Genomic DNA, 19822 nt, shown 5'->3' on the forward strand with positions numbered 1-19822 from the left:
TTAAATTAACAGGGCCTCTTCAAGGGATGATGTGTTGTGTAAGTTGCGACATGTTCTTCAACTGAAGATGGGAAAATGAAATGCAGGTACAGCACGGGAAAGCGGATACCATGGTTTTTCAACACTGCACTGAAGGCTAGGACGAATGATTCTTCTGTTATCTTAAATCAAACCACGATCAGCCCCTCAAATTTTACTTTGTTCCCATTGTTGCTACTTGCTGTTCCTTGTAAATCGATGGCGAAAAAGATTGCAGCGCACCTAAGTGCTAGAGAAACTCAGGTCATTCAGCATCCATAGAAAGCAAAAGGCAGACAACATTTCAGACCTGAGCCCTTCTTCAGAAGAGCCAAAAAAAAAAACAGACTGGCACCCAAATCAGAAGGTGAGACCAAGGGGCAAAGGAAAGAGAGAGACTGGGATAGGGGGTTAACGGCAAGTCAATATTGATGCTGTCTGGTTGGAGACTGCAGAGACAAATACAAAGTGCTGCTCCTCCAATTTATGAATGACCTCAATTGACAGTACAATGAGGCCATGGGCATAGCTGGCAGTGTGGCAATGGAGTGCGGAGGTTTAGTAGTTGGCCATTGGTAGGTCCCTGCAGTTCCAGCAGACAGAGCAAAGGTGCTCAAAAAACAAAGTAAATTTTCCAATCTGCATCCAATCTCCAGGCTGAAGAAGAGGCTGCTTTGGGAGCTCTGGATGCAGTCAATGACCCTTTGCAAATTCACAAGGGAAGTGCTGCTGGGGGTGAGCGAGGAAGGTGCAAGTGTAGTACTCTTTGTAGTCACAGGGGGAGGGGTTCAATTAGTGGAAATGGATGAGTGGTCGAGAGTGTCGTGAGGGAGCAATCACAACAGAAAGCAAAGAGGGGAGAGGAGGGGAAGTGTCTAGTGCTGGGGTCCCTTCAAAATACAACTCTTGTTTTCTGGGACTGCACAAAAATAAACAGCTACACTTAACTGTTTTGTTCTTGATCCCTTTATTCCATAACCTTTTAATCCCCAAGATTAACACCTCTATTCTCAAACAAAATACCCTTTTTGGCTACATAAAACACCTTTAAGTAAAACACAAAAATCTGCAGACACTGTAGTTGAAGTAAAAACAGAGAGCTGGAGAACCTAGGCTGGTCAAACAGCATCATTTATATAGCAAAGGTAAAAAATAATAACCTGTAGCGGCGGCTACTCTGCATACTGAATGATCGCACAGCCAAACGGGTTGAGTAATGATTCAAAATCATTCATTGAGGAGCAAAAACTCGTTCATTGAGGTCTGCCTGGCTGGTCTTATGCTCCCACCCCGGACCTGGCTGAGAACGGCGCAGTGGGCCCTGATGTCACCGGGGCATCACATGGGCCACAGAGCCTGGTGCAGAGGTCAGGGAGAAACCCCCGTCGGCGCTATTTTGGCCGGCTGCCCCGCCATGTGCATGACATGCGGGACCGGTTCGCCTGCCCAATGGCATGCCGCCACAACCCCACTTTTCAGGCTTGAGCCCTGCCTCAAAATAAGAGAAACTGTCAGTAGGCGTCTGAACAAAATAGAGAGAGTGCAGAGAAGGTTCACGAGAATGTTGACAGGATGTCAGGGTCTGAGTTACAGGGAAAGGTTGTGCAGACTAGGGCTTTTTCCTCTGGAGCGTAGAAGATTGAGGGGGGACTTGATAGAGGTGTTTAAGATTTTAAAAGGGACAGACAGAGTAATTGTGGATAGGTTTTTTCAATTAAGAGTGGGGGAGATTCAAACTAGAGGGCATGGTTTAAGATTGAAGGGGGAAAATTATAAGGGGAACATGAGGGGAAATTTCTTTACGCAAAGGGTGGTAGGGATGTGGAATGAGCTTCCGACAGACGTGGTCAAGGCGGGATCATTGGTTACATTTAAGGAAAGAATAGATAGTTACATGGATAGGAGAGGACTGGAGGGGTATGGACCGGGTGCTGGTCAGTGGGACTAGGAGGGTGGGGATTTGTTACGGCATGGACTAGTAGGGTCGAACTGACCTGTTCTGTGCTGTAAGTGGTTATATGGTTATATGGTTGTATGGGTGGGGGGGGGGGGGGGGCGAAAGAAGGGGTGGCTGCAAAGGCAGGAGATGATTGGTGGAGAAGGGAGGAAGGGGATAGCAGAAATCAAGGGGAAGACGGATAGCTGGGCGAATGGAGGGGGAAAGAGAGGAAGGAGAACTCAGCGAAGCAATCGCCCAATTTGCGACCAGTCTCTCAGACGTAGCTAAGGCCACAAAGGGAGCACCGGAGGCAGTAAATCAGTCTGGTGGATACATAAGTGTTGCTTCACTTGAAAAGCCTGTTTGGGGCCCCAGATCAAGGTGAGGGAGGAAGTATGGGCGTAAGTGTGGCACCTCCTGCGGCCACAGGGAAAGGTGCCAGGGGACCGATTGGTGGGGAGGGCTGAGTGCCCGAGGGAGTCACAGAGGGAGCAGTCCCTACAGGAGGCAGAGAGAGGAGGATGTGTCAGGTGGTGGGATCAAAATACTTTGCGTATCTTGTTGAAATGCTTGCTCAAACCCAAAATTTGGTTTTGTCACCATCAGTAACTCTCACATGAGAAATTAGCCACAATCAAGCTGCCCTTGATTCATCTCAATTCACTTTTTTTTCCAATTTAGACAGCTTGACATTTAAAAATGCCACCTAGAAAAAGTGACAATTTGTAGAACAAGGCAGCAAATTTGCCAGATGCATGAAAATCCAACTCCACCCAGAGTGATTCACCTTTCAATACTGCAGGTTGGCACTTCATGTGTTAATTTTTAAAAACTTGAAGATTTTGGTTTTAAAAATGAAAGAGAGAGCAGCAACTTCATGCTTGAACATTTGACAGCAAATGGAGAAACTAAATTCATGTGGTATATGCCCAACAACTAATCACGATTGAGGTATTTCTCTCACACACTTTAATGAAATTAATTTACAGCGACACATACCTCCTAAGAATAAATTAGTTTTAATATTGGTCCAAATGCTTTGTTGTTTCCAAAAAATAATTTCACTGCTTATCTAAGAACACTCATACAAGACAGAACACAAGAAGGATCACTAGACTAAATCCCACGTTTAAAGGACATTCTTACAAAGAGAGATTGGGTCAAATTGTCTGAATCATGAAATCTTATGAAAATCAGAAGGGACCTCTATGGATGATATTGCCCATGGCTGGTGTGTCCAGAACCTAGGGCTACAATCTCAATACAGGAAAAGGCATTTTGGACGAAGATGAGGAGATATTTTTTCATCTGGTGAACCTGTGGTTGAAGAAGCCACGTCATTCATGTACTTAAGATTGCTGGTTCCTGAAAAACAACAACTAACACAAAGAGAATGATAGAAGATCATGTAGAATGGTAGAGCAGGGTTAAAGACCCAAATAAACAGTTCCTGCTATTATTTCCCCATATTTCTATGTTAATTGCAAAATGTACATCACGCCATAAGAATCCAACCTGAAAGGTATGCAAACTTGGTGATTTAACAAATTCAAGCATGAGATCATTCACATTGGTCAGTCATTATTTTTATTGGGCTTTCCAATAAGAAAGTAGACTCTATCCTCCAGGTCCCCCACCACCCAGGCCATGCCCTCTTCACTCTGCTACCACTGGGAAAAATGGACTGGAGCCTGAAGACAAGCACTCAGCGGCATAAGGACAGCTTCTCCCCACCACCCGCCATCAGATTTCTGAATGAACAATGAACCACAGACATAACCTCACTTTGTATTTTGCTTGCACTACTTATTTTGAAATGTGGTTTATAGACATTTTTGTACTGTGATGCTGGCACAAAAGAGCAAATTTCGTGACATGCTTCATAACAATAAATTCTGACCCTGATTCTCAAGATGAGAGTTGATGAGATTTGATTTTTTCCGGTAACTGTTGAATTTTCACAGTCAGCACTCTCAGGTCCGTGGTGACTAACAGATTTTCCTTCATATTTTATATCCCTTCAATTACCACTCCAAAGCACCATAAATCCTGATGCAGAGTCTTAATAAAGGTATCACCTGCCTTTTCCCTTCTACAGTTGCTGCCACCAAGTTTCTCCAGTTTGTTTTTTTGCTCTCAACATCTGCAGTATCATACCTACACTATTAATTCACTTATCTTCCTTTAAAAGGTTACGCAGTATTTTTTTGATGTAGTATATAGTGTCCTCAATTTAATTTCTAATCTATATTAATAGTGCAAAAGCAGGAAACAAAACATGGCAGGAGTGAAATGAAACAATAATTTTTTCATCTCATGAATTAGGTGCTCAAAAGGAATAAATAGTACTTGCTTTCACATATTAGAAAAGAAACATTGTTAACATGGAAATTGGGTCAGTAAAATGAAGGATTTGCCATGTAATTATTACAAATTGATGGCCAATTCGCACTCTTCTATCATTTGTTCAAACAAAAATGAACTTGTTCCTAACATCGATTATTTAACCTGTCACTAATAATATTTGTCCATAAAAGTCAGGGAATTAGTAGTTGAACTGCCGGATGGTTATATTTTGTTTAAAAAGTCACGGCATGATTGGCATAACAGTTAGTGCAACCGGGTCAGCAATCGGTACCGGAGTTCGAATTCCACGCTGTTGGTAAGAGATTTATACATTCTCTCTGCGTGGATTTTCCCTGAGGACTCTGGTTTCGTCCCACCATTCAAAGCGTACTAGGGGCATAGATTAATTGGTTGTAAATTGGGCAGCATAAACTCGTGGACCAAAATGGCCTGTTACCGGGCTGAATGTCTAAAAAAAGAATTATTTAATAATTTCTCAATTCAATCCTTCCCTCTATTTTTTTCAACAGTCTTATTGAATCACATTTGCTTTCTTAATGTCCTTATTTTTTTCAATCCTCCAATACAATCGGTTGCAGGGGCCCATTATTGGTACTGAGGGGTGCAGACAAATCGAAACAATGGCAAGAACCAAAATGACTTAGATTTACTTCATTCCAAGTTTCAACCTGGAAACAACACTAATTCAGAGAGAAAATAGGGTAAGTGTGAAATGAACAAACTGAATTTTACAGGTTAACCTTTCCCTCACAACTCAAGGGCTGAATCCCTGGCGAACACCTTAAGCCACAAAGCCACTGCTTGTAGTTCTTCCAGAGTAATACCAACAACTTCAATTTTTGTGTCTGGAACAAAAGTTGAGCACATGTCAAATTGAAAGCAAAATTATTTCACATCCTCTTCTAATTCACCAAGTCTTTCATAATCATTTATATGCGACATCATCAATGGGGATGGTAATAATTGATTGTCCACTCCTGATTGCACAAGGCAGTGGTGATTGCCCTTGTTCTTTATATAAAGCAGTGCTGCTATTAAAAGAATATCTACCTACCCCGCATGTTGGAGTACTGGCTCAGAAAGCAGAGAAATCAATGGACTTGTAGCTACCACCCAATCCGCTTGACATGTTGGCTCTTTCAATTAAACTGCTCCATAAAAATGGCAGGTCACATTTTCAGGTAAATAATTAAGCAGTAATGAGATTTCAGCGAAGGATGTTTATGACTACATATTTCATTTCACTTTATTATTCATTACTGCAGTATACGAAAAGTCACAATCCTTCTAAAACAGCCACAGAGATGTTTTTAGGAGGAATGAAATATTGAACAATAGCAGTAATATTGTAGCTAGTTGCAAAAGTCCAGTAAAACCCCTGGCATCCAGCACCTATGGGGATTGGTAGATGCCAGATAAGTAAATCTGCCGGTTGCTTGAGAATGTGTGTTGCGTGATTGGCAAATTGACTGCTGAGGGTGCCAATTTAAAACCTTATCTATTTATTTTCCACAATTTCTTTTTGCCGGTTCTTTGCATTGTGATGGCGATTTTTCATTACGACTATAAACGACTTCTTTCTTTCTTTTTCTTTGGCTTGGCTTCGCAGACGAAGATTTATGGAGGGGGTAAATGTCCACGTCAGCTGCAGGCTCGTTTGTGGCTGACAAGTCCGATGCGGGACAGGCAGACACGGTTGCAGCGGTTGCAGGGGAAAATTGGTTGGTTGGGGTTGGGTGTTGGGTTTTTCCTCCTTTGCCTTTTGTCAGTGAGGTGGGCAACTATTTCTCAACTAATTCACTACTGGCAACCCTGCAATTCATCATCTTGCTTTCTTGGGCAGAATTTATTAACTGCAACTTGGGCCATTGGAATATTGATCTCACACAAGACAAAATGCATCAGAGATTACCAGCCAAAAAAATAGACCTGAAATGTTAACTGCTGATCGCCATCAGATGCTTCAGTATTTCTGTTAACTTGTTTTATTACAGAATTCCAGCTTCTGCAGTATTTTATTTTTGTGCAATAACCAGCTGTTCTACAGGCCATGTGTCTCAAATGGAGACAGACGCCACTTTCACAGCATTTAAATCTTTGCAAGGTCAACAGGAGAGCTATTAGCCGCTTTCAGGTGGCCAGAATACCCTAACGTAAAGTCGCCTAAAATACCTAAATGCGGCTGTTGGGAGGCCACCTGAAAGCGGAGAACCCTGACCCAAAGAGTACTTACTCAAACCTCCTCGGGTAGGTGTATTCTCTGCTTCCGAGTGCTCCCCCAGGCACCTGAAAGAGGGCGGCACTACGACCACAGTTGACAGGAGCCGGCGTTTACTCTGTGGCGCCTCTCCCTGCTGCGGACCTTTCAGGTGCCAGAACAGCGCCTTCAGCGCTGCCACCTGAATGTCGCTTTGCACTCACCTGCAGCCGGCTCCGGAGCCACCTTCTCCTAGCTATACCACCTGAAAGCGGCTACTGACATATGAAAACTCCTAGTGCAGCTGTATAAGTTAGGCTACAGCTTTCAGATTTATATATTTAACTGCACATGTGCAGACCTAGTGACCATATTATTTTGGGCCTTTCAGTCATTCCAGTGTAAAATGGATCAATATTGAAAGGCACAACAGCCCACTTTCCACCATTAACATTAGTTTAATTACTAAATTAAGCATGTCATTCTCCCAAGACCCAAACTTCATCTAGAATGAGCTGCAGCAAGGAGCAGAATAGCTATTCTGAAGTTACAATATTCTTTTGCTTTTCATATTCGTGCTCCTTGCCTCTCATGTAGTAATTGTAGAAATTTAAAAAATAGTGCACAGTTTTGTCATTTCCAGATAAAACATCAGAAGTCTGCACTGCTTTCACCAGAGTTCATCTCAATGTTAATGCGAATTAGGGCGGTACGTCTGACGTAATGGTTAGCGCAAGGACTTTACTGCACCAGCGATCAAGACCGAGCTTTGAATGCCACACTGACAGTAAGGAGTTTGTATGTTCTTCCCATGCCTGCGTGGGTTTTTCCCAGGGGCTCCGGTTTCCTCCCACCGTTCGAAACATAGTGGGGGGGGAGGGGGAGTTGTAGGTTAATTGGGTGGAAATTGGGCAGTACAGACTCAAGGGCCAAATGGGTGGTTACCATGCTGTATGTCTACATTTAAAAATTAAAATTTAATTTCAAGTTAAATATAAAATGTCAGCTCCATGGCACATAAGCCTGTGAATGTTGATTCTTGATGATACAGTGCTGCTTCCAATCCATTGTTGCAAGAGTGTGAAAACTTGTATATTTAATCTTAGCTCAAGGTACTGATAGTTATGGTAGATCCGGTGCAGGTAACATTTCAAATATCACATCATTGCTTGCGTATTTAAATGCAGAAAGACATAAGAGTGCTATAATTTTCATTTCAGGTGCAACATTTGTTCACTGACTTAATCTTCCAAGTACCTTTACTTCGGCACTTGTGATCTCTGCAGTACAGCGTTTAACAACTGATGAAGGAGTGTACTACACAGAGAACTCTGAATTTTATAGCACATGGTCTTGACAAGGAAACTTAGTGACTGCATGTTTATCTCCAAATGTAACGCGATAGACCTTCTGGACCCGATAGCTTGAATAATCAAGAAAGCAAATATTGTCGAAACTAACTGATTTTCCAGCAGAAATAAAATCGCCCACTCAATCTTGATGATTCCAATTACAATTTGAAAAGGCTCATTTTCTTGCTTCCAAATGCTAAAATGCTCAGCAGATTTAATGGTTCAACTCACGTGAAAACACTGACTTTAAATATCTATTCTGCTCACCCTTCAAACAGCACAGGCCCCAAGGTAATGCAAAACACACTTTACAGCTTACAGTTTCCTCAAATTTATCAGAATAAGACATCTAGGAAACACAGCCATTCGTATCAAAGGAGGATCAAGGAAAAACAACCAATGAGATTCAAGGCCAACTTACATTTATATTAACAAGGTGTTTCTTCACTCCGACCTGCATTATTAGAATGTTATAGCATATCCCTCAAGTACTGCAGACAGAGCAGGCTCAAAGACAACAGATCCACCATTATCCATTCCTTCTAATACAGCAGCTGATACCCAAAAGAAGATGAGATCGACTAGTCAGGTTTCATAGACTGTACTATCTTCTTGCCCACATTGACTTGAAGAAAATTAGACTCATTGAATGGATAATGCAAAAGGCTCAAGTTACGATACGAAAAACATCTGCCAAAATTGTACAAAATAAATCATTTTATTTCCACAATGAATGAGAACAACTTCCCATGCAGATGAGGCAATTCAGACACAGCACCATTGCCAAATAGTACGATTTCTGAAAAATCAAAATCAAAATGATGCAGTCGCTGAACATTTGAAATTTTAAAAATCCATAGAACGCTCTACAGGATAAGCAGTATCTGTAGAAAATGAAAGAGAGTTAATGTCTCAGCTTTCATTCTGATAAAGGACCTTCAACCTGAAAATGTTAATACTTCACAATTGCTGCCTACCTGCTGCATGTCTCCAGCAATTTTGTTTTTAAATTTCAGAATGATGTTTGTTCTGGAGTCCCTTCTGACCTGCAGTTTCTAACCCTCTCTATATTATTAGCCAATCTTCAAAGCACATTTCAAATCACACTAATTACAACTGAACTGTGACCCTCACTCCAATTCCCCATCCATTGAAATCAACAAAATGTCTGCCCCCATCCTAGAGTTCCACAGGATGCTGAGGTATTTTCACAGTGACGAGCTAGATGTGGATTCAGTTTTGCAAAATTTTCCCTGGAAAATCCAGTAACTAAACCATGGCTCGGATCTAAACAGCTGAAAGGAGATCAACCTGCCTTGTGACCTTCTCAACAGGGAGAGAAGTCCTTTGGTGTGGCATTTCAGAGATGGCATACAGGAGGGAGATTGAAAACTTGTCACCAACACAAACCTACAATATCATCAAACCAAGTTGCTGATTGTGGACTTCAGGAAGGGAAAACAGAAAGTGTATGATGCAGTGATCATTGGGGGATCAATGGTGGAGAGGGTGAACAAACTTAAATGTCTGGGAGTCAGTATCTCACAGGATCTTACCTGGACCCATCATACTAATGTCACCGTGAATAAAGCACGTCAGCACCTCGACTTCCTCCAGGGTTTTCTGAGATCAGAAACCTTGGGAAACTTCTAGAGATATGTAGTGGAAAGAGTGCTAACCAGCCTGGTATGGGCAGACCAATATCTCTTAGCAGAAAGCAAAAGGTAGTGGACACACCCCAGTAGATCACAGGCAAAATTCCTGCAAGAATGCTGGAGGTGAAACTATTCTGAAGGGTGTACGATGACCACAACCTCCAAGGTTCTGGGCTGAACTGGGAAGCAAGAATAACCGGAATAACTCCATTCTACTCAACATGATAATGACCATCTTCTGTGTCACTCACGATGATTCAAATGGGAGTCAATTGGAACTGTCAATTCGAAAGAGTCAAACAAATGAACTGTTAACATGACCAGATGAACATGTTCCCCCTTCCCCCACCTTAAATCATCCCAGACACAATTGGGATGAAGAGAGCTCAAAATGTACATGTACAGAAATCATTTTCAAGCAACTGGGATAAAAATATTCCTGGAAGACTTACAGTTACATAACACGTTGTTGACTCCCAGGAATATTTTTGCATAATGCTAAGCACTTTGCATTTAGCAATTATTTTGAAGTATAAATATTGTGCATACAAACTGCTTCTATTTTGGGTACAAATAATTGTAGTTGTAATTCAACAAACGGACATTTTATTTTGTTCCTCGTGAAATAAATGACTTAAATAAAGAGTCAAGTGAGGCAAATTATAATTTTGGAACAGTGATCAGAAGAGAACAAATCATAAGATTCTCTTTATTGTAAAGTCCAGCTCAATAAAAGTCAACACCAAGCTGGTTAATATGTTGAAAACTAATTGTTATACTGGAGCACAATACTCGTAAAGAAAATAGTCTAGGTTAAATGCCAGGCAAAAGCTTCTTTGACCATCATGCCAATCTGATTATAGCCTGTCCCCAGACAATATTGTGATGCATTTTGATTTAATTGGAACAAATCTTCAGTTAAATCTCCAAAAACCTGATTGAAGATCTCCAAAATCTCAGCAATTATACTTTTATTACTATTCACAAACTAAAAAGTATCTCAGTGCCTTGAATCATACTCCAATCAATTTTCCCGCAAAGTATTAAAACAGACCATTATTAACTGAGATGCATTTAATATGATGCAATGGGCTTAATTTTAGACTGTAAAAACTAACAAGGTTGATGCTGTTGTGATTTGGGATCTGCTCACACTAACCTTTCAAGGCACTACGATCTATTAAACAATACTTATTTTTTTATGTATATATATTGCTTGCCTGTATGTGTATTATGTCTGGTTGAGTGTTTGCATGCTTTGCTCCAAGGACCAGAGAACACTGTTTCATAGCGTAGGACTTGTGCAATCTGGTGATAGATAAATTTGAACTTGATTTCACAGAAGCCATTGTCAATTCTCAGAAATATTCTTGCATCAAACTTTTGGCAATTGTCTCACCAACAGTTGTGGACCCAATTTCCACAGGAGATCTTTCTTCCACTACTTCCAGCCTTTAGACTTCTACCAGTGCACAGCCCATTTCTACCTCCTGTCCAAGATCAGTAAGGACTAGTCTGGCAGACCCTTTACTTCAGCATGCTCTTGCCCCACTGAACTTATTTCTTCCTCCCCTGAAATTATCCCTTTACCCCAGTCCAGTCCCTTCACATTTACATCCAAAACCTTCCCAATCCCATTCATCACAATGATACGTTCCAATTCCCTGGTTCCAAATAGCTCATTTTTTTCTACAGTTGTACAATCTCTCTACTTTGCCATCGCAGACCAGGATAACCTGGAGACCCAACCAGTTCCTGGCCCTCCAGACATCTTGATGAAGTCACCCTCACATTAAGTCATTTAACTTGCTCCAGTTCAAAAGTGTAGCTCATGAACTATCATGATCCCAAGGCACACCAGACTTTTTGTTTGATATATGGAATAAATGTTTATTTCAATTCTGCTCAGGTCTTTTTTAATATGGAACTCGAAAATTTCATTACTTTTCCAGTTTTCCTCCTTGTTCTCATTTTCAGATAGTTCATCCCTGACTCTTCCCATTCTGGCTTCTCAGTCTCCATCTCAGGATATAGCTCTCCAACAAATGTACTTTGTAAACCAACAGACCGTCCGTGGCTATCGATTTCCTCCACCATGCCATTCATAAAAACTCCACTTCATTGTCCCAGTTCTTCGATCTCCATAGTACTTTCACCAATGACAGAACTTTCTGCAGAAGTGGTTCTGATGTTTTAGCTCTTTCCATCATCCAGAGACATTCTTTGTTCCTGAACTATGGCTCTCCTGCACCCCCCCCCCACCCCACCACCACAGTTGGCAGAGCCCTTGTTTGGATCTGCTCTATTTCCTACACCCAATCTCGCTCAAAGGCTGAGCAAAGAGAGTTTTCCTGCTCCTCACCAGACACCAGAATCAACCAATTATGCTAGACAACAATTTTTTTTCCAATAGGTTTACTTCCTGAAAAAAAAGTTGGAGATACAAAGATAATTTCAGATTGTTTATTGAATTTATTGCGAATAATTGCATAATGATGCTGACACATTGGATTAGTTCAACTGACTGAAAAATGTTTTGCTCCTAATTTTTATTTGTACTCAGCATCTGATGCCTCTTGAGTCAGTGTCTTACAATAGTCGGCCGGCATTGATGGATTCCAGTTTCCCTGATAACTGCTTTTCCATGGTCGCAACGTCCTGGTGAAACCTTTCACTACGTTCGTCACTGACTTCAAGATCAGCAGGGAGGACATCCAGGTGTGAATGCAGAAAATGAAATTTCAATGACATGTTGCACTTCATGGTTTTATATGCTTGAAGTTCGCTTGAAGTGTGACAGGAAATCACAAAAATAGGCAATATCTCAAAGAACGGTGCATGACATTGCAATTTCTGCCAACTACAATAAGAACCTAACACCAAATATCTCCTATTCCCTCATCTTTCAGTGAACCGTTCCCTTCTACTCTTTGGTATGCTTTTCCTCGTTCACCAATCGCTCTTCTTCTTGCAACAATTAAGCATGCAACTCCAGCAGTTGCATCAGGTGGAATTTTAGCTCTTTCAATCATCCAGGGACACAGTCTTTCTGGGTGACATTGCAATTCACTTCACCCACACAATATGGTCTTCATCTTAGAGAAACCAAATGCATATTCGAGGACTGTTTGGCAGAGCACCTGCACGGCTACAATGATGAGCACTGCCTCGCCTTCTGTCTGGACCTGTTGCAGCCTGATGGACTCTGTTTGGAACCATTCCACTTCAGGTAATACACCTGCTCGGTCTTAAAAGTGACCATTTTGCATCTATTTCTGGTCACAACTCAGTTTTTCTCTCTCCATTTGCACATCCTGACCAGTTGAGCATGTCCTGCTTTTCTGTAATTTTACATTTCTTCATTTGTCTTCAGCTCAAAGCTTTAGTTTCATTTTTTTTTCTCTAATTATCCCATTAACCCTTGAGCTGGATAATCTCTACAATTATTCTTGCCCTCACCCTTGTTTTATTCATCTCTCCACCAACTTCTCTGTCGTGATCACTAGATAGAAAGATAGATAATATTTATTCTGCATCTCTTGCATTTATTCTCTTTTTTAAATTAATATAAACTACTGTCTTTTTGGTTTAATACCCATTTGGTTGCAGCAAGAATGTTGGTGCGTATGTACAATGCCCAATGTATATGACAACAAACTCATTATTAATGCAAAACTAATTATCTCTCTCCTGGTTCCAATGAAGAATTTTTGACCCCAAACTATCTCGGTTCCACTACACCCACTCTCCCCCCCCCCCCTCATCAAATGTTGTAAATGGATCAGATAACATCTGTTTTTATTTCACATTTCCAGCTTTTTGAATTTTTCCAGTCTTTCAAGACATGAAATTAATAGTTACCTATTTCTATATTTGTCACCATCTTTTTTATGGTTTAATTTAAAGTTTTGAATACCAGCAATCCAGAAATACTCATTAAAGCAGATATATTCCCATTGAGAGAACCAAATATATTCTATCTCATTGATATTTTCAAGCGAACAATAAATCCTTCCAACGTGAAAAAGGAAACATTCAGCATCCCCTTGACACTTTTCCCTCACTCAAACATACTGCATGGCTCCCTGCTGAACTGAGCTAGGAACTTCAGTTTTTCCATCTGAAGTCATTATACCTCCCACCTTTCAGCAGTCATTTTTTTTGGTTGCTTCCCTTAGTTAATATTTCACAAAGTCAGATTCCAGTCAAGACCACAAATGGGTGACTACTTAGTAATAATCAACTCAAAATCACAGCCAAAATAGTAGAATATCTGGGAAGCAAAGAGCTAACCTGGTGTAGGAACACCACCGTGGCTTTGGGGTTTGATGAATCTTGCACTCTCTACAAATTCTGGGGACTCGAGTAAAAAAGTTACTGTCCCGTTGTTCCATTGTTTGCTCAGGTTAATGTATAAACTAGTGGTTCTCAACCTTTTTCTTTCCATTCACATACCACTTTAAGTAATCCCTATCCCTGTGCTCTGTGATTAGTAAGGGATTACTTAAGGTATGGGGGTTGGAAGAGAAAGTTGAGTACCATCATTCTACACCAATTGTTGTTTTGCTTGAGAAAAATTGTCATTGGCCCATTTCCTTTGGAGTTATGAAACCGTGCACATAACAATTCAATTAGGTATGATTTTCAAACTTTTTCTTTCCACCGTAAGCAATCCCTTACTAATCACAGAGCACAGGGATAGGGATTACTTAAAGTGGTATGTCAGCAGAAAGAAAAAGGTTGAGAACCACTGGTATAAACAATCCATTTTACCTTTCCAGGTTTCTCAACCATGAAAGATGGAGACCATGATCATCTTAAATGGCAAATTGAAGGCTGATGTCTCTAAAGAATCAACAAGTAAAAAGGACTCTGGGGAAGGGAGAGGGGAGAGTTTATGGCCATATACACAAGTACAATATCTGGGTGCACTGAAATTCTTAGTTGTTGCAGCCACACAGGTACATAAGGTGCACCCGTAACAATATTATAAATTAAATCACTGCACATGCCACAAGACAGAAAAAGAGAAAATAATTAGAAAAGGGTAGATAAATTCCATCAACAGAGAAAGTATTCAATCATTACAAAAAAATAGGTATGGGGAGGATTCAAAATTATGTTGGCGGATGGAAGAATGAAAATCTGACCAATTTTATTGATATCAGTGGATATTTTATGGGCCACTTATACTAACAAGTTCCAGCATCATGAATTAATTGTCATCAGAGCAAGGCAATGCACCCCAATAGCAATCACTCACAGATGTACTTGCCTTTTACTGGTTTCCCCAAACCAAATTAAACTTATCTGCTTATGAGTATCACATTTAAGGATCCCCCCCCCCCCCCACCCCCCAAACATTACAACAATTCACCATACGTTGAATAAGCAGCCAATTAACAAAAGAACAATGAAATAAATGTGAAACAAATTCTGGAAGGGGAATAGCATGGTGCTGCGGGATTTAAAACTGCTGGCTTAAAGCCGCAGGAATCCAGGGTCAGTCCTGGCCTTGGGTGCAGTGCATGAGGGATTTGCGCATTTCTTTGCGTACTGAGGGGCTTTCTCCAGGTTTCGTGTTTCCTGTTTCATCCCACATCCTCAGAATTTTAGCTGGGTTCATTGGTTACGGCTAATTACCCCTTGGATATAGATTAATAGTAAAAATAATCAAAGACCCAATGAACTCGAAAGGGTTAAAGAGAAATTGGACAAATGGGGAGCCACCACAGACATGATTAGTGAATGGTCTTCTGCGCCTTTCTATTTTTGGTCACATAGGTCAGGAATAAATATGCCAACATAATTATTTTTTAACGTAGTGGTTAGCTCAATGCTTTTACAATGCCACCAACCCAGGTTCAATTCTGGCGCTGTCTATAAGGGGTTTTTGAACGTTCCCTTCGTGTCTGCGTGGGTTTCTTCCAGATGCTCCAGTTTCTACCCACCCTTCAAAATATACGGGGATTGTAGGTTGAGAGGTATATTTAGGCGACACAGATGCATGGGCAAGAAGAGCCTGTTAATGTGCTGGATGTCCAAAAAATAAATGAATAATCAGACTGCAATGGAATATACACACTCGCCCAAATGAAGTGGAGTAAAAAGGGAAAACTGTGATCAAGTGATCTATTTCTAAATGGCAGACTGCACGTTAACCTCTAAAGTGAGCCAATTTATCCAATTACAGCCAGGGTAATAATATAAATTTAGGGGAAAAGAAAACAAATTGCACACTGTTAAATTAGTAAACGTTCATTCACTGTGAAACATTTATCAATTAAAGCAGGCATGTAGAAATAAATGAATAATTCAGTTTAATACATTAAATAACAAATAATCAAGTCAAATGTGGCTTTAAGACTTACTTTTTAAAGTGTGCCGAACTGTGTTCAGAGCTCAAATTTAGCATGTCAGGAACACTGACTGTGGTTTACACCCTTCAAAGGCAAGTAAAGGACGCAATAAGCATTCCAACCACAGCACGTTAAGAGAATGTAGCAGAGGTTTGATAATACATTGATATTCACTCACAACAACCGTGAAAAATAATAAAAATAGACAATCTAATTCCATGCCATCATTTTAACAATTAGTTAAAATAATGCTTTCAATGTGCCAATCATATAAACTTTCTCCAAATACAAGCTTGAGAAACTAAATCAGACTGATATGATTTAGCAAAACTCAAATATTAGCCAAATCTTTTCACCCTTGACTGTACAGTTTTTTCTTCCTATTTACGTAAAAGGTGTATTCATTGCATCAGAGGGTTCCAGATATTTCACGCATTGTTCTCCAGCTCAACATCGCAGTCTGAATACAACCTTTCTTCGACTTGCTCAGGCAAAAGCCCCGCATGGCAATTTGAAGAACTGGATCTCAGGTTTATTTTTACTGCAGAGAGAATGAAAAACTCACGTTCATACAACCACAATGACGTTGGATCTTGCAGGTTTGGCTTATTTACACTTTAGCCTGCAGGTGGTTTTTTAAGAGCCTTGCCACACTGATGTAAAAATAGGTTCACACTGAAGCTTAAGGGAAAGTGACCTGGCACTCACAATACGATCTCATTCCTCCTCCAGTGTAAAAATGCTGTCAAAGCTATCATAGGAGTTGCTGCAATCACAGCCCACCAGTGGAATTTAAACAAGCTCAACAACAAAATTTTACAATAACAAAAGCACAGAAAAGCATCAATTCTCAGTAACCAGACAGCTTTTCATAAAATTACACACCCGAGTAAAAGGAGACCAACCTTGCAAATTCACAGAAACTAGTCCTTTGTGCAACAGCGAGAACAGAAAATCCACAGTCACCGACCGGGAGCTGAGGTCTTGAAACACCAATTCATTCCCACATGAAACTTGGTTAAGCAATCTTACTCCCACAGGTTCACTCCCTTCTAGGTCATCAGACATAAATAGTATCGGTTCAGAGCACGCCTCTCCCTGGAATTTCTATTAACCATTGGCTCAAACTAAAGGAACTTTTAACAAAAGCTGGGGAATGCCCCACACAAAAATATGCACTTTTAAACACATGGCACAACAAAACATTTGTTGATCGCCATTATTTCTAAAATTGAAAACCAAAGCTAAACTATGCAGTCAGTCAGCAAACATCAACATTATTGAACATTCATCTATATCTTCCTAAATTTGGTCACAATGGACAAGAACTTTATCACTTAGGCAGATGAGGAGGATGAGAAATGAAACTGATCCCCATCAGACTTTCATTTGTGATTAAAGTAAATGGCAGTGTAATTTGATCCCCATTCAATGTGGAGATCAGCAGTTCCTCATCCTCAACTTTTTTTGAGCGGGAGTTCCTGCCATACACAAGTGTGAAATCACATCCAACTTAAATTTATGCAAGCAGCTTTAAGAGCAAATCATTATTGCAAACCTTTACAGACATATTTTGCAATCTGAAGAAATTGTGGATGCTGGAGGGAGAAAACAAATTTATGACTAGAGTATGATTTCACAATGGTCTTGCACGCAAATCATTTCAGGGATGAATTCTCAAGGTCAAGCCTCAGGTGGCTTATTCCTGCAGCTAATGGGGTGGAAGGAAGGGGAGAGAAGATGCAAAAGAGTTTTCAGGAGTTGGATATTGTTATAGAGCTTGGGCAGTTCAGAAGAGAGCAGTTTTATGTTGAGACCCTGGCAGATCTGAGTCTCAGAGACCAAGCCTGAGGTTAAGAAAGGGTATCAACAATGGAGTTTCACACAGTACGTAATTTATGGAGATCAGTCAATCTAGGAATAGCAGAAAGTACATTAGCACTTTTAGAACTGAAAGTAATAAAAAACACACTGAAAGATGGAGTGACATCTCATGTAAAATGGAGCATTTTCAAATCGCTGCTACTTGTATCCTAACACCTGTTATCTCCCACTCAACAACTAACACTAGCGCCCAATGAAGACACACAAGCACTTCTTTACAAATACAGTAGAATCTCCATTATCTAGAATTCAATCAACCAGAAACTCAAACAGGCAATTTTTTTTAAAATATAGGAAATAAATAAATTAATCAATGGATAGATAGATATGTTTTCAGATAAATAAGACGGCAGGGAAGCACTAAAACTTCATTGGACATGCGTGGTTTGCCCCGCTGAACTAGCGAATCACGCACATTCTTTTCACTGTTGCCACCTGCATGGAAGTGAGCAGAGTTATCAGCACAAGGAAGATGCGCCGAGGGCCTGACCTGGACACTTGTCTGGAGGTGAGTCAGGTGGTAGAGGGTGCCTAGGCCCTGACCAAGTCACTTGAATTAGAGCCAGCAGAATAAGGACGGGAATATGGAAGGGTGGTGAGGGGTGGGGGGGGGTGAAGAGATGGCAGCAGTGTTCGAATTTTAGACTCAGCATACAAGACAACTGATTTTGAGGAGACATTTTTAAAGTTTTGGATCATTCTATATGCTGACATATATAGCAAGTAAAAAATACACGTTTTAAATTATGACTGAAGCACAGTTATCATAGCAGCTAATGCAACGTAGTTACAGTGCCAGCAATTGGGGTTTGAATTTAAATTTTGTAAGTTACGGTAATTTCCTGATTAAAGTGAACTGTACATTATTAAATACTACAATACTTTTTTAAATTTCTTTACATTTTACCCTGTATTTTGTCTATTAAATGGTGTATTCTTAATGCAGGTGTATTAGCTAGGTAATGAAAGAGCGAGTCTCGGTTAACTGGAAAATTTGCATATCCGACATCCGCAAACTCTGTTAGTGCCAGATAATGGGGGTTCCACTGTACCTTTTTTTTTCCCCAACTCTGGAATCATTCAATTCAAGAGAAAATCAAAGTAGAGAGAAGAATTAGGGTTGAATTTCAAACAATCCAGGAAATTCACCACATGTTTAGGCAGGGGTGGACAACAGTGGCCAGGGAGAGGGAATCAAAAATGAGGATTCAAAGATCAGAAGATTAATTTAGCACCCTGACATTGCTCATCAATCAATATCTTACTAACAGATTGCAGAAATTGTGTTGTATTCAATTTCAGCCATTGTTTAGTCTTCTCTGGCATTATTCACAATAAATAAAATTATTCTAAGGACAATATAAACATAATAATCAATGGGGTTAAATGGGATTTGCTTTATAAAGAAGTTATTGCACATTTTCAATACAATGGCTTAGATAATAGTCACATGGCCAGAGTAACAATATCTCAAGTTAATTGCTAAAACATCAAGTCCACATTATTTTTTTTTTAATTTAATATCCACATAAAATAGACACTTCCAACTACAACCTCTCATTGTTTTGCAAGAGGTACAAAAAATTTCACAATTATAAACTTCATTTAAATTGGTCTCAAAAAAACTGGGGCCAAATGCCAGCCAGTCGTTAATGGAAACCTTTGCACAATCATGAAACAAATACTCACAACTTGCACTTGGCAGAAAGCATGTCACTCGAGATAACAGATTCAGGCATACTTATTTTCCCAACATCTTGTCACAGTCACAATTCCACTCAAAGCCAAAAAGCTATGTTTGCCAACATCACAGGATTCCATCAGCTACACAACTGGTCACATCAAAACCCTCTTCTTCGGCATTCTCTGATCCACAACATTTTTGTTTTCCACGTGCTGCTCTTCAACTATGCTGCAGAAGACCGGAGGAGAAACCTGCTAAATCATCACAGCAGACACGAGTTGTCTGGCTCCCTTCCAGAACCTGGTATAAACTGCTGCAATCACTGCAGATCCTTTCCATCAGCTAATGAATATGGAGACGGCTGGTA

General features: G+C 40.3%; 1 protein-coding gene across 7 annotated transcripts in view; it reads right to left on the bottom strand.

The window, feature by feature from the left end:
• plekha7b (pleckstrin homology domain containing, family A member 7b) overlaps positions 1–19822 on the bottom strand; it is a 370768-nt gene that overhangs the window by 198965 nt on the left and 151981 nt on the right. The window contains exons 1-2 of one of the 7 annotated variants that reach the window (XM_069897825.1): positions 16793–16910; positions 15900–15971 (exon numbers count right to left, since the gene is read on the bottom strand). The exons of the other annotated variants lie outside the window; for them this stretch is intronic. Of the exons in view, the coding sequence (XP_069753926.1) occupies positions 15900–15943 (44 nt within the window). The 5' untranslated portion in view covers positions 15944–15971; positions 16793–16910. Of the gene's footprint in view, positions 1–15899; positions 15972–16792; positions 16911–19822 lie in introns of those variants that run through there. 7 annotated transcript variants of the gene reach the window in all.

The sequence above is a fragment of the Narcine bancroftii genome, chromosome 1, assembly GCF_036971445.1.
Source record: "Narcine bancroftii isolate sNarBan1 chromosome 1, sNarBan1.hap1, whole genome shotgun sequence".
Lineage (NCBI taxonomy): Eukaryota > Metazoa > Chordata > Chondrichthyes > Torpediniformes > Narcinidae > Narcine > Narcine bancroftii.